Raw genomic sequence first — 14,487 nt, 5'->3', positions numbered from 1 at the left:
TGGGCAATTCCATTCCTAGGTGTAAACATTGGAAAAACTCTTCCAAATGAGCACCAAGAGATCTGTGTACAGGAACACTTATAGAAGCATGCAGAAGAAAAATGCTGAAAATAAACCATATGTTGTTATTCATAGAAAGGATAAGTAAATCACAGCATATTGTATAATGGAATACCACAGAGCTGCTACTTGTAACAATTGGATAAATCTCAAAAACAATGCTGAGCTAAAAATGAATGAAATAGAATGCATATGGTATTATTTCATTTCTACAAAGACTAACGAACATGTTAAAACTAATATAATAAAGTGATTATAAAAAGTAAATATAAAACTAATGAATGTATTATTTAGGGGAACAGACATATGTGACAATATTATAAACAAAGTAAGAAAATAGATCAAAACTCAGAATAGTAGTTACTCCAGGGGAACGAGCAGCATTTAACTGGAGAGAAGCATACAGGGTAATAGTCAAAGATCATGTTATTTTTTAAACTAGATGATGGGGAAAGGGTTTTCATTTTAACTTTTTCCTTTTTTTATTTTTTTTAAGAAGGGGTCTTGCTGTTGTTGCCTGAGCAGGAGTGCAATGGTGTGATCTCAGCTCACTGCAACTTCTGCCTCCCAGGGTCCAGCAATTCTCCTACCTCAGCCTCTAGCATAGCTGAGATTACAGGCAGCTGTCACCGCATCCAGCTAATTTTTGTATTTTTAGTAAAGACGGTTTCACCACATTGGCCAGGCTGATCTTGAACTCCTGACCTCAGGTGATACATCCGCCTCAGCTTCCCAAAGTTCTGGGACTACAGGCCACTGTGCCCAGCCACATTTCTCTTAAAATGCATACCTAAAGTCATGTTTATTGTAGATTTTACAATTAAAGAGACTAAAAATAATACAAGGTTATTGAAAAAATTAATAATGTAAAAGGATACACATGGTCACAATTTAAAACTATTCATTCTATGACTCATAATGGCAGTAATTCTTTCCAACACCCAAGTGCTCAGATAGGATGCAAGTTTGATGGGGACACACTTGGAGCTTTTAAGGAACTATTGAAAAGGAATGTTTAATCTGCAGGTCACGTCATTTATTTAGAATCAGGGATGCCAAATTCAATAGACAATATCTCATTAGATATAAATGGTAGCTACACCCGATAGTCCTGAATAAAATAAACCTGGAGCTACTGGCCTTGCTGTTTGTTTTTACAAATCCTTGACACTTATTTGACACATTCTGACTCTGTGGCTCAACTGTATTCTCCTGACTGACTATCTGGGGAAAGAGCCTTACTCATTTCAACCTGGACCAAAAGCTTGCCTACTTAACACAGAGAAGCAGTGCTGTATAAATTAGGAAATTCCCATTGTGGAGACAGCTGGTCTTGTCTCCACACTGAATCCTAGATCTGGTGTTTAATAGCTGCTTAATTTTCTCATCTGCAAAATTGATGTGATAGTAATAATCCTCTTTGTAGTGTAAAAGAAATAATAAAGTCAAGTCTTCTGATGTAGTTATTTTTAGTCACTCAGCTTAAACTTTTTATTCTTTTAGAATTGTATTTTGTGACCAGTCCTGGAGAAAATGTTAATCCAAATACCCTGCTATTTCCCTAATCAAAGGTCTAGTGTTATTTAACAATATGCCTTTCCCCCAGAATTTAATTCTTGTCATTGATGGATGGAAAATAAAATTGAAGTTTATTTATTCTAAGCCTTCCTCCCATAACCCTCCCCAGAGGAAGACTTGGTTTCTATTATATTAGAGGCAGGTTCTGTATTATTTTTGATTCTGTGAGCTTCTTCATGTCTTTCAAATATATTGATTTGTGCTTATTAGAGTTGGTTTTGATTTCTTACAAAATTAAAGCCTAAGCGATATAAGCACCAAATATAGTCTCTGGCAGATAGTAGGTACCTGTAGTGTTTGTTGATATGATTATTTTCACAATTGAAATTTTCCCTGAACAACACACACTAGGGCCTGTTGGTGGGGGTGGCAGGAGGGAGAGCATCAGGAAAAATAACTAATGCATGCTGTGCTTAATATTTAGGTGATGGGTTAATGGGGGTAGGAAACCACCATGGCACATGTTTACCTGTGTAACAAACCTGCACACCCTGCACATGTACCTTGGAACTAAAATAAAACAAAAATGTTCCCTGACATCACTTCTATTAGACTTTATCTGGTTCTGAGAGTAGAACAAAACACCTAACCTACCGATCACAGGAAGAATGGATACAATTTAGTTTCTGAATGTGATAAACGGAAAAAACTGTCTGGACTCACAAGAATTCTGCTAAGGTGCTGATATCCCATAATGAGCACCCATATTCCCACCAGCTGCATTCCTGGTATTGTCACAAGACAGTATCATATAAGCAATACAGAAAATATGTGCTAGAGTACATAAAGTAAATCAGAAGAAGGAGAGATCATTGAGATACACAGAGAAGATCCGAGCTGGACTTGGAAGAATTGCTAAGATTGGGATAGGCAGTGAGGATAAGGAGACATTGCAGCAAGTCATTACAGGCAAGGAGTGGAGGGATAACTTGAGCAAAGACATGAAAGGCATGTTTGAGGACAAAGAACAGACCTTTGACCAAAGGAGAAATGTATTATAGAATAATGGTAGTGAATTATGTTTGGAAGGGGTAGATTAGCATTAATTTTAAATACAAAATTCCAGAAATGGTCAAGTTGCAAATATTTCTATTAAGAGATTCATTTCAATATTGTCAATATCATCAACATTATTTCTATCCATTAGCAACACAAAATAGTTTTTAGTGGATGTCATTTGAAACTACGGAACACTAGAGAGTTCTTGGTGACCTTCATGGGGGACATTTTGAAATCCAAACATTCTTAAATAAAATTATCATATAGTTGTGACTTGAAGCCATTCCAAAGAACACGTGTGAGTAGAATTCAGAAAGTAGCACCTGAAGAGGGAAAATTTCTTAGGCACTGATCGTACAAATTACATATGAATAATTCCATGAAGAAAAATGTTTAAGAACAGCTAATTACTTCCAGAGGGTTTTGCTATTTAGTTTTCCATAAAGACTTGCTTTGATGCTAGGCACGAAATGTCCACAACAGAAAATCTAACTACACTATCTAAACAGATTCTTATCAGCCCTTGGAACTGCCAAAAAAGCTATTAAACTGGTGCTTTCCATGGTGATGGTCTCCACCACCCTATTAGGAGCCGTGGCCTTGTTCTGTCCTTGTTGGGCAGAGAAGGTGGTGATGCTGGTGGTGGGAGGCTGTCGGTTGAAGGTCTGGGGAGGGTGTTTGTAGAAGAGGGGATCTGTTGATTTACTGATTAACTACATACACATCTGGGTTAAATTGCTCTCCGTTTGGAAGCCCTTGTGATAGTCACGGAATCAGAACACATAAAAAAGCCATTCTAGGCTCTGCGGGACTGGTACTAACTGCAACCATGGCAAAACTTATTCTCCTCACAGGTGAGTTTGTAATCAGAGATTCACCCTTCATCTTAGCTGGTTTCTTTTTCTCTCACAGGCTCTTACAACCATGACGTGGTCTTCATACTGCATCTCTACACTTTTCCATTCTTCTTCCATTGTTTCAAATTTCAGGTGAATCTTGTTACATACAAATCAGTCTGCCTCTTGTTTTCTTAAGCGCAACTAACTCTGGTAACATGTCTGCTTTTGTTAATCCCACAGGCCTGCTCCTAAAGGAAAGGTTTACTTTCTCCCAGTGTTAGTCTTACTCTTTCATCTTTTGTTCGGTCATTCCTTTTTCTTTATTCATCTTCCTACAGCATCTCATTTTAATTGGAACAATGTTTATTTATGTGCTTGTGTCCTTGGGCTAGGTTTTTCGGGGATGAAAATCAGTAGGAATTAAGAGAGAGTTATGGAAGTTGTCTTTGTTCTGCTGTTTTCAGAATTATTTCTCTTTTTATTCCTTGATTATCCTACTGAGTTGATGATGTACCATAAACATGTTAGAAGTTAAACTATTCAAAGAGTTTGATTCAGTAAATTGCTTAGAGTCAAGTCATACCCAGAATTTATTACTTGCTCTAGAGCTGGGATTTGCAAACTGTTTAAGCTTCTGAACCTTTTCCAAATGAAACCTCAGGCTCAATTTATGAAACAATCAGAGTAGAAGAACTGCTTTGTAGAAGCCAGGGAAAGGCATCTGGAGTCTCACCTCACAGTTCCTAGCTCTTCACTCCTCGCCTAAGGGCTCCTGAAAGTCATTCCAAAAAACTCCTAAGGCTCAGAAGATACTGAATTATCTGTTTTAGAAGATGCCTTGTCTGTTGGAAGGCTGTATTCTATCACTCAGGGAGGTGAAACACAAATGGATGTGTAGTCACTGAGTACAGTGACCAGGTGATTATTTCAGTAAGTACATCTTCCATAGATAGTAGACTTCAGACTCACCATTCAGTAACATTTATTTGTGACATGGTGTAAGAAGAAGGCACCATGGTCATATTTTACAAAGGGGAGAAAGGTAGATCCACTGTTGCGTTCACTGAAAAACCTTTGGAATCACTACTAAATTTCACTGAGGCTGTAACAATTAATTTACGGTAAATTGGAAGGCAATCAATGCTTCAGAGTTAGGTTCTACAGGGTACAGACAATTGGTTCAAAGGACATGTTGTCGTTTTTTTTTCTACCTAGGTCTTGCTCTTGTACTGAATGTGCAGCTGGATAAGTCACGGACTCCATGTTTTATCATTGAATATATATATGAGATAAACCATACTAGGGAAAGAGAGCTGCTGTTTGCTTCACAGACAGATGGGTTTGATTTGGGTGTAATCGTTTTCAATTGGCTGTCACTGCCACGCTCTTCAGCATGACCATCTGAATTATAAACTCGTATTCATTGGGCTTCATAGGACTATGAGCATCTTTTCTCAGAAGGCTGCTAGCTACGCTTCTCCAAAAATCCCAAAATGAGTCTATCAAAGTTAAAAATAAACAACCGCAAGTTAGTGACTAGTTCTGAGTTAGAATCTTTGGGTGCATCTGTAAGAGTGTTCATACTAACTACCTCCACTCAGAGATCAGGCATCTGAGGCACAGGGAGGGAAACAGAGGCAGGGTCAAAACTCACAGCACAATTCAGTGACTCCTAAACCAGGCCATTGTCCCTCCTGCTGATTACACATAGGCTCTGCCTACCAGCTGACATGCTACTTCACCAACTGGGCCCAGTACCGGCCTGGCCTGGGGCGCTTCAAGCCTGACGACATCGACCCCTGCCTCTGTACCCACCTGATCTACGCCTTTGCTGGGATGCGGAACAACAAGATCACCACCATTGAATGGAATGACAAGACTCTCTACCAAGCTTTCAACTAGGCTGAAAAACAAGTAGGAGGAGGGAGATATTTAATTTGGTATCTCCTTTTTCAGTACTTCCCAAACATTAATGCTTCTTGAAACATAGTTCAGATCCATGGGTCTGAGATAGGGACCAAGACTGCATTTCATTTTTCCTTTATAATTGACAAAATTGTATGTGTTTATCATGGACAAATGTCGTGGGTTTTGTTTTTGTTTTTTGTTTTGTTTTGTTTTGTTTTTGAGACGATTCTTGCTCTGTCACCTAGGCGGGAGTGCAGTGGCATGTTCACTGCACCCTCTGCCTCCCAGGTTTAAGCGATGCTTCTACCTCAGCCTCCTGAGTAGCTGGGATTACAGGCATCTGCCACCACACTCAGCTAATTTTTGTATTTTTAGTAAAGATGGGGTTTCACCACATTGGTCAGGCTGGTCTCGAACTCCTGATTTCATGATCTACCCGCCTCAGCCTCCCAAAGTGCTAGGATTACAGGCATGAGCCACCACACCTGGCTGACAATGTCATGTTTTGAAATATGTATACAGTGTGGAACAGCTCAATTTAACCATCAACATATGCGTTACCACAAATACTTAATTTTTTTTGTGGTAAGAACACTTCAAATGTACTGTTAGCAATTTTCAAAATACAATATATTGTTATTAACAATAGTTACCATATTGTACAATAGACCTCTGCAACTTACTGCTCATTTCTAACTGAAATTTTGTATCCTTTGACCAACATCCCCCCAACCCCCATCCCCACACCACCCCCAGCCTCTGCTAACCACCATTCTACTCTATACTTTCATGAGTTCAACTTTTTTTAGATTCCACTTACAAGTGAGATCATGTGGTGTTTGTCTTGCTGTGCCTGGTTTATTTCACTTAACATAATATCCTCCAGGTTTATCCATATTGCTGCAAGTGGCAGGATTTCTGCCTCTTTTTTAAGGCTTAATAGTATCCATTGTGTATATATACCGCATTTTCTTTGTCCATTCAACCATTGATGGGCACTTACGTTGATTCCGCATCTTAGCTATTGTGAATAGTGCTGCAATGAACACGAAAATTCAAATATCTCTTCAACACACTGATTTCATTTCCTTTGGATATAAACCCAGTAGTGTAATTGCTGGATCGTATGGTAGTTATACTTTTAATTGTTTGAGAAACATCTATACTGTTTTCCATAATGGGTGTACTAATGTTCATTCCCACCCACAGTGTGCAAGAGTTCCTTTTTTTCCACATCCTCTCCAACACTTACCTTTCATCTTTTTGATAACAGCCATTCTTACTGGATTGAGTGGTGCCTTGTTGGATTTGGATATGCATTTCTCTGATGATTAGTGCTGTTGAGCATTTTTCATGCACTTGTTGACTATTGGTATGTCTTCTTTTGAGAAATGTTTATTCAGGTCCTCTGCCCATTTTTTAATTGGGTTATTGGCTTTCTTATTACTGAGCCGTATACATTTCCTATGTATTTTTGATACTAACTCCTTACTTGATATACGATTTCCAACTATTTTCTCCCATTCCATAGGTAGTCTCTTCACTCTGTTTCCTTTGTCATGCAAAAACTTTTTAGCTTGATATAATCCCAGTCTATTTTTGCTTTTGTTTCTGCACTTTCCATGTCATATCCAAAAAATTCTTGCTGTAGCTTGTGAAGCTTTTTCCTAGGTTTTCTTCCAGGAGTTTTACAGTTTGAGGTCATACATTTAGGTCTTTAATCCATTCTGAGTTGATTTTGTTCGGTTTAGTTATGTTTAAGAGAAGGAAAGCTACAGGTGATTGCTACCATCAGTAATGGCATTATTGTGAATACAGCTACTAGAACTTTAGTTACAATGGCTAAGGGCAAATAAACCCCTTTACAGCCGTGTTTCTCGAAGTGCGGTCCATTGACTACTTGCATCGGAATCATGTGGAGTACTTGATTAAAGTGTCAGTCCCTACTGCAATCCAACTGACTCGAAATCTCAGGGGAAGGGGTGATAAACCCAGATCTTTAATGTTGTCCTCCCACAACCCTTGCACTTAATTATTATGTACATTTATGTTTGGGAGTTTCTATTCCAGAGAATGTGTATAATTTCAATCCAATTAATTTATGTTAATTTTATAGAGGCTAAGAATGTAATTAAGCTCATGCAACATTTACCATTTTATCTGATGGAATAGAATGTTATATTAGCTATTTATGCTTTTTAAGTTATGCATATCAAAGATACTGCCAATACACAATATTTTTTAAAGCTCAGTTTCAAAATTCAAATTTCCCTAGGAAACCCTGAGAGCATTTATGACAAGAACAACACAAATAACTTTTATAAAGGAAGTTTTCATTAGTGGAGGAAAATTGTTCTACAAAAGGCAAAACAAAAATATATGATCAGATCCAATACTAAAGCAATGTATTTTAAACAGAGGGACTCATGAGTTTTGAAATTTATCTGTTTCTATCCTTTGCTTTACAGGAACAGCCAGCTGAAAACTCTCCCGGCCATTGGGGGCTGGAACTTTGGGACTGCCCCGTAAGTCTTCTGTGGAGAGCATATTGTTCGTTTGCTATTGAAAGCAAGTTCGCCCCATGTGATCACTGTCCCTTTAGACTTCACAGTCTAAGACAGGGTATTGAGGATATACATAAAACAGTATGTGAATTAAATAAATTGCTACACCGGAATCTCAATATTAAATGGAACACAATTTATTTCATACATTTAATTTTGGGTGAACATTTTGGGGCCCTATCCACAGAAGTTTACGGAGGTTCCCAAACAACCTCTTCTTAAAGTATTTCAAGAGTACAAACCCTGAGGAGAGTGTCACAGTGCTTCTGTCTGTTTACCTCCTGGTCGGAGGAGGAACGAAAAAATCACACAAATGAACAAGAGGACTTCTTGGAGGGTACATGAACTTGGCGGACTGTTTGGGGAAGGAACACAGCGTGCTGGGTTTCCCAGGTGTTCAAAGAAACGAGGGCAGCTTGGGAGAAAGAACAGAGTTGGGGGATAACAAAATGAAGGGAATGTTAAGATACCATGGCTGGGAAGAGTAGTGATTACACAGGGAAGAGAGGAGAAAAACAAGAACATGCTTTAATCTGCTCTGTGGGTCCCGATGAAGGGCTCCGAGGCAGAAACTGAGAGCTTAATTTTACTCCAAAGTGTTGGGGCCACCAAGGCCTCATGCTGCCTTCTTTGTGTCTCCCACAGTTTCACTGACATGGTTTCCACTCCTGAGAACCACCAGACTTTCATCACCTCAGTCATCAAATTCCTGCGCCAGTATGAGTTTGACGGGCTGGACTTTGACTGGGAGTACCCTGGCTCTCGTGGGAGCCCTCCTCAGGACAAGCATCTCTTCACTGTCCTGGTGCAGGTAGGAAAGGAAGTCACAGTCTTTAGCCCAAAAAGATTCAAAGTCTTTCTTTCCAAGGAGAATTGGGTGGCTGTAGGGTAAAACTAAACTTGAATTTAAACTGATGGAATATAAGATTGCAAAGATTCTTCTATGTCATGCATTCATTAAACAAACATTTAATAGCAGCAACAAAATAACCTGTGAGTTGTGTGCCAGGCACTACCCTACATGTTGTTTTAAGAACCATAACTCATTTCATCTTCACATTTGCTCTATGGCATACATACTATAAGTATTATAATCTTTATTTTACAGATGAGGAAATTAAAGTACAGAGAGGGTTTAAGTAACTTGCCCAAGTTACACAGCTAGTAGGCATCATAACTACCTCTGCAGTTTGGCTACAGAGTCCCTTGCTTGTAACCACTACACTAGGCTGCCCGTTATTACTGAGCACATACTCTGTGGCAGATATCGTCAGGCTAAAGATAAGAGTAAGACACTATCCTTGGCTTGGAAGAACTTCTTCTGAGGTGGAAGACTGAAAACAATGAACAATACAGTGTATTGTGATAAATACCATGATAGAGGTCTGCAGGGTACAAAAGTAACAAAGAAAGAGTGTACCCAATTCTGCTCTGGGGCAGGATCAGAAAGCATTTCTAGAGAAAGTCGTGCTTGGGCTCAGCCTCGAAAGAAACTGGTGTTAACTAATCAAGTGAGGATGGGAATGGCACAAATGATAGATAAGTGTGAGCAAGTGGGTGAGCAATGGCTGTGAAGTTGCGTGGGTGACAAGAACCAGATATCGTGAGAATTTTTATATTATGTTTAGGAATTTGTACTTTACCTTTGAGGCAATGGGACTATTTTGAATAATTTTAAATAGTAGAGAGCTGATTTTAACCATAGAGGATAAATTAGAAGGAGATGAGAAGTCACGGATAGAATTAGGAGGTTATTGTAGTAAACAAAGCAAGAAATGATCAGGGCCCCAACAAAGTCTCTATACTGAGAGAAGAAGAGGATATATCAAGAGGATAGAGTCAATAGGATTTGGAAATCAACTGGAAATGGGAAATAGAGAGGACGCCCAGTTTTCTGACTTTGAGGATGGGTTTGATTGTGATGCTATTAACTAAGATGGTAAATGCAGGAAGAAGTATAGATTTGAAATAAAAAGAACTGCTCTTGAACATGATGAGTGTGAGGTATCTGCAGAGCACCCTAAAGGAATGCCCAGTAGGCATCAGATAAATATCCATCTGGAGTTCAGGACAAAAAAGCTTGATTTGATATACTTGCTTTTTAGACTTACTGTCTCCCAAGACACGTTGTTTGCTATACCATTCTATGTACCAGATCATCAGCCAGCCAATGAATAGTTTCAATGTTAAGTAACTAGGTGAAAAGTCAATTTACTTATTTGTTGAATAGCTCTAATGATCAGAAAGGAGTATCTCTTTCTTGGCTTGAACATGCCTCCAGTCACAATTTACAACTTCTGGTCATTGTTTCTAGTTCTGCCTACTGAAGCAACAGAGAATAAGACTGTACCTTTTGCAATATGTGGGCTTAATGTTTTAAGACAGCTGTGATTCCTTGCCTATAATTTCTCTTACTCGAGTTAAATAACTTAGTTCCCTCAATCAGTAACCACATGACAATTTTCAGAGCCACCCTTCACTAGAACATACTCTGGCACCCCTAATGTTTCAACTATAAGAACTAAACCCAATACTTCAAATGAGATTACAGTCAAACAGATACATGTGGGTTAATCTCTAGCATTGAATGGGAACCTATCATCTAGCTATTACCACCTTCCTTATTGGCCAATTCACCATTTTATTTGATGGGATGTCAGTCCTATAAAGTACTTCATCTACTTTATGAAACAAATTTTTATACTGCTAGATGTAAGGTATCACTGCAACTACAGCTTCAGAGTATAGAGATACCATGGAGCTCTGATGTCATCTGGGATCTGGGTTCTGGTCATGACCTACCTACTAACTCACTGTGGGACTTTGGTGAAGTGTCCTAACTTTTATGCATATTAGATAGCTATAAAATTCAATAATATAATGTATCCTATCTACTTTATTAGGTAGTTGAGAGACTAAAGTAAAATAAAATACATGAAAGCAATTTAAGACAGAGAAGTATTATACAAGCATATGTTTATTATTATTTAAGGAGCTAAAATCAGCATCATAGATGTCCTATTATGCCTTATTATTCTGTAGAAAATGCGTGAAGTTTTTGAGCAGGAGGCCAAGCAGATCAACAAGCCCGGGCTGACGGTCACTGCTGCAGTAGCTGCTGGCATCTCCAACATCCAGTCTGGCTATGAGATCCCCCAGCTGTCGCAGTGAGTGATGTGCCTTATCCCCAAACTCATGGAGGTGTCACTTGGGCAGGTCTGTCTTGTCCTTGGTCTGTGTTGCTATTCAGGGACCCTGTTTAGGAGGCTTTGGAAGTGGGGGAATGTGCCTTCACAGGTGTGGGAAATGACCATCAGAAATGATTTTAAATCCTCTACCCCACCTCAGGTACCTGGACTACATCCATGTCATGACCTACGACCTCCATGGCTCCTGGGAAGGCTACACTGGAGAGAACAGCCCCCTGTACAAATACCCGACGGACACTGGCAGCAACGCCTACCTCAATGTGGTGAGTTCCTGTGAAGATGCAAGTGCTGACCAGAGATGATGATGTAAATCAGACAGACTGGGACACAAAATAAACATAAAAAATTCTGCAACTGTCTCACTTGGACAACTGTCCTCTTAAGTTGATTGTATTTCATTAATTACAACTTCACCAAAATGTTTTGAAAAAAATAACTAATCCATTTTCAATTAACATCATACAGTTTTACAACTAAGCACTGGGTCCTCAGCTGGTTGGGCCTTGTAACCAACCCACTGACATTGCAGCATTATGTCATGAACTACTGGAAGGACAACGGGGCCCCAGCTAAGAAGCTCATTGTTGGATTCCCTACCTATGGACGCACCTTCACCCTGAGCAACCCTTCCAACACTGGAATTGATGCCCCTACCTCTGGTGCTGGTCCTGCTGGGCCCTACACCAGGGAGTCTGGGTTCTTGGCTTACTATGAGGTACATAGATTGGACTGAAAAGGGCTCTGTGAATTCCATGCACTGTGCCTCAGGGCTAGAATCTGCTGAAATCTCGAATGTTCATTCTGTCTCCTACCTAACTGCTTTAAACAAAGCTGCTTAAAGTGTTTAAATAACATTCATTTACGTAATCCAAATGAAGAGCATTTAATAAGCATAATATCCCTTCACACAACAGACTACATTTTTAATGTAATTTATATTATCACACAGGAAATAAAATAAATATACCTCTCATATTACTGTGGATTCTCAAAATTATTTGACAAGCAGCTTAATCCTCTTTACTACAAATAAACACCTGTAATTAGAAATAGAGCAAAACCCCAAATGTAGACATGAAAGAAGAAAAATTAGAAACATGTTTTTCTGGGCTGGGCATGGTGGCTCATGCCTATAATCCCAGCACTTTGGGAGGCTGAGGCAGGTGGATCACCTGAGGTCGGGAGTTTGAGACCAGGCTGACCAACATGGAGAAACCCTGTCTCTACTAATAATACAAAAATTAGCCGGGCGTGGCGGTGCATGCCTGTAATCCCAGCTACTTGGGAGGCTGAGGAACGAGAATCACTTGAACCTAGGAGGCAGAGGTTGTGGTAAGCCAAGATGGCGCCACTGCACTCCAGCCTGGGCAACAAGAGTGAAACTCGGTCTCAAAAAAAAAAAAAAAAAAAAAAAAGAAACATGTTTTTCTTTAATGGGAGTAACATTTAAAAGATTTGAATCTCTTGACTTTTGAAAGATCTGTACCTTCCTGAAAAATGGAGCCACTCAGGAATGGGATGCCCCTCAGGAAGTGCCTTATTCCTATCAGGGCAATGAGTGGGTTGGCTATGGCAACGTCAAGAGCTTCGAAATCAAGGTAAGATCAGCCCCTTAAACGTGCTGAGGTCCCAGGCCTGAGTCCCAGGAAATCAAGTGATTCCTGTTTTCTTCTTTCTTTGAACAGGCTCAATGGCTTAAGCAGAACAACTTTGGAGGTGCCATGGTCTGGGCCATCGATCTGGATGACTTCACTGGCACTTTCTGTGACCAGGGCAAGTTTCCCCTAATCTCCACCCTGAAGAAGGCCCTCAGCTTGCAGAATGCAAGTAAGTGACTGAGGGTGGGGTGATGCCCAGGTGTATAAATGCCCCTTCTTTAACTCAAAAAGCAACCCTGATGTCTTCCCACCCCCTACCCCCTGCCCAGGGATCCTCTTTTTGCTTCACCTCACTGCTCTTGCCCAGGTGAGACACAGGTTCTACCCTTGAACTGCCTTGTCAGGAACATCATGCACTTATGGAAAGCCAGGCCTAACTGGGTAGGTTTTCCAAGTCTGCTAAGTCTTAAGAGTGTAGAAGAGACTTGAGAAATTATACTAACTTCAACGCGAGTATCTACTTCTCCCGAATCCCTTATTCAAAGTCTTAGCCCACCTGGGGAGATTTAAGAAACCCTCACCAATGTTCTCATATGTCTAATCTGTGATTCAGGGGATGTAACAGTTCTCTGAATTTTTTCCAGATTTTTCCTAGAATTTATTTGTTCACCACTTATGCCCAGATTCTAGAAAAGTGTTTTGCATACACTGGGTGGTTAGTAAATATTTTTTTGAATGATTTAGATATTATAAGGAAAGAGCAGCCTTTTTTACAATTAAAAGCCAGGCTGGCTTGACACAATAGTTTCAGTTAACTCCTGAATCTGGAGTTACTTTCTCATCTTCTTAGTTGCAGGGATCCAGAGCCAACTGCACCCCACCTCCACACTTCACCTCCCACAGTTCTCTTCACCTCTAGGTGAAGCTTAGAGCCTCTCCCAGGCCCACAAGTCTGCTTTTATTGCTGTATGTTTCAGGTTGCATGGCTCCAGCTCAGCCCATTGAGCCAATAACTGCTGTTCCCAGCGACAGTGGGAGTGGCAGCGGGAGCGGGAGCAGCGGCTCTGGAGGCAGCTCAGGAGGCAGTGGATTCTGTGCTGGCAAAGCCAACGGCCTCTACCCCGTGGCAAATAACAGAAATGCCTTCTGGAACTGCCTGAATGGAGTCACGTACCAGCAGAACTGCCAGGCCGGGCTTGTCTTTGACACCAGCTGTGATTGTTGCAACTGGGCATAAGCCTGATCTGGTCTATATTCCCTAGAGTTCCAGTCTCTTTTGCTTAGGACATATTGCTCCTACCTAAAGGCCTGCAATAAAATCAGCAGTCAAAACATGAGTGTCTTTGGTTTTAAGTGATTTGGGTGGAAACCTTTTCTAGATATGAAAATAAGGGCTATGCGTGGGGAGGGAGTGATGGAGTAGTGTGCCTAAAGAAGTGGTGGAGCTAATAGCACCACAGGCTTCTATCTGCCTGTGTTCATCTCCATAAAGGTTGGAAGCTGTAAGGAGGAAATGTCCGCTTGTTTGGTGCATGGGTAGGATGAGGATATGAAGAGGATAGGTCTGTCACCAGGTGACTTTCCTCAGGAAGGAGCTGAAGTGCTTCCATGAGTTTGGGGGATATAGGCAGTGCTGCCTGGCTTGCTCAAGGAGTGGAAGGCTGGGACATTCTCTCCACTTCTACTGAAGACCTAGAGCTGATTGACTGGCCCCTCCCATCGCTTAGCTGAT

General features: G+C 40.3%; 1 protein-coding gene across 1 annotated transcript; it reads left to right on the top strand.

The window, feature by feature from the left end:
- Positions 1-3,466: 3,466 nt before the first annotated feature.
- Positions 3,467-13,992, top strand: CHIA (chitinase acidic). Its single transcript, XM_064371948.1, is given in 12 exon segments — positions 3,467-3,491; positions 4,692-4,718; positions 5,185-5,375; positions 5,377-5,390; positions 7,853-7,909; positions 8,594-8,759; positions 10,991-11,115; positions 11,297-11,420; positions 11,687-11,872; positions 12,636-12,755; positions 12,843-12,984; positions 13,733-13,992. Coding segments are annotated over 12 exon segments (1,437 nt in total).
- The last annotated feature ends 495 nt before the right edge of the window (positions 13,993-14,487 follow it).

The sequence above is a fragment of the Aotus nancymaae genome, unplaced genomic scaffold (genome assembly GCF_030222135.1).
Source record: "Aotus nancymaae isolate 86718 unplaced genomic scaffold, 86718_ANA_hifiasm-v0.15.2.pri h1tg000007l, whole genome shotgun sequence".
NCBI classification, from domain to species: Eukaryota; Metazoa; Chordata; class Mammalia; order Primates; family Aotidae; genus Aotus; species Aotus nancymaae.
Note: the sequence above shows the minus strand (reverse complement) of the source record. Positions and strands in the feature narration are given on the sequence as shown.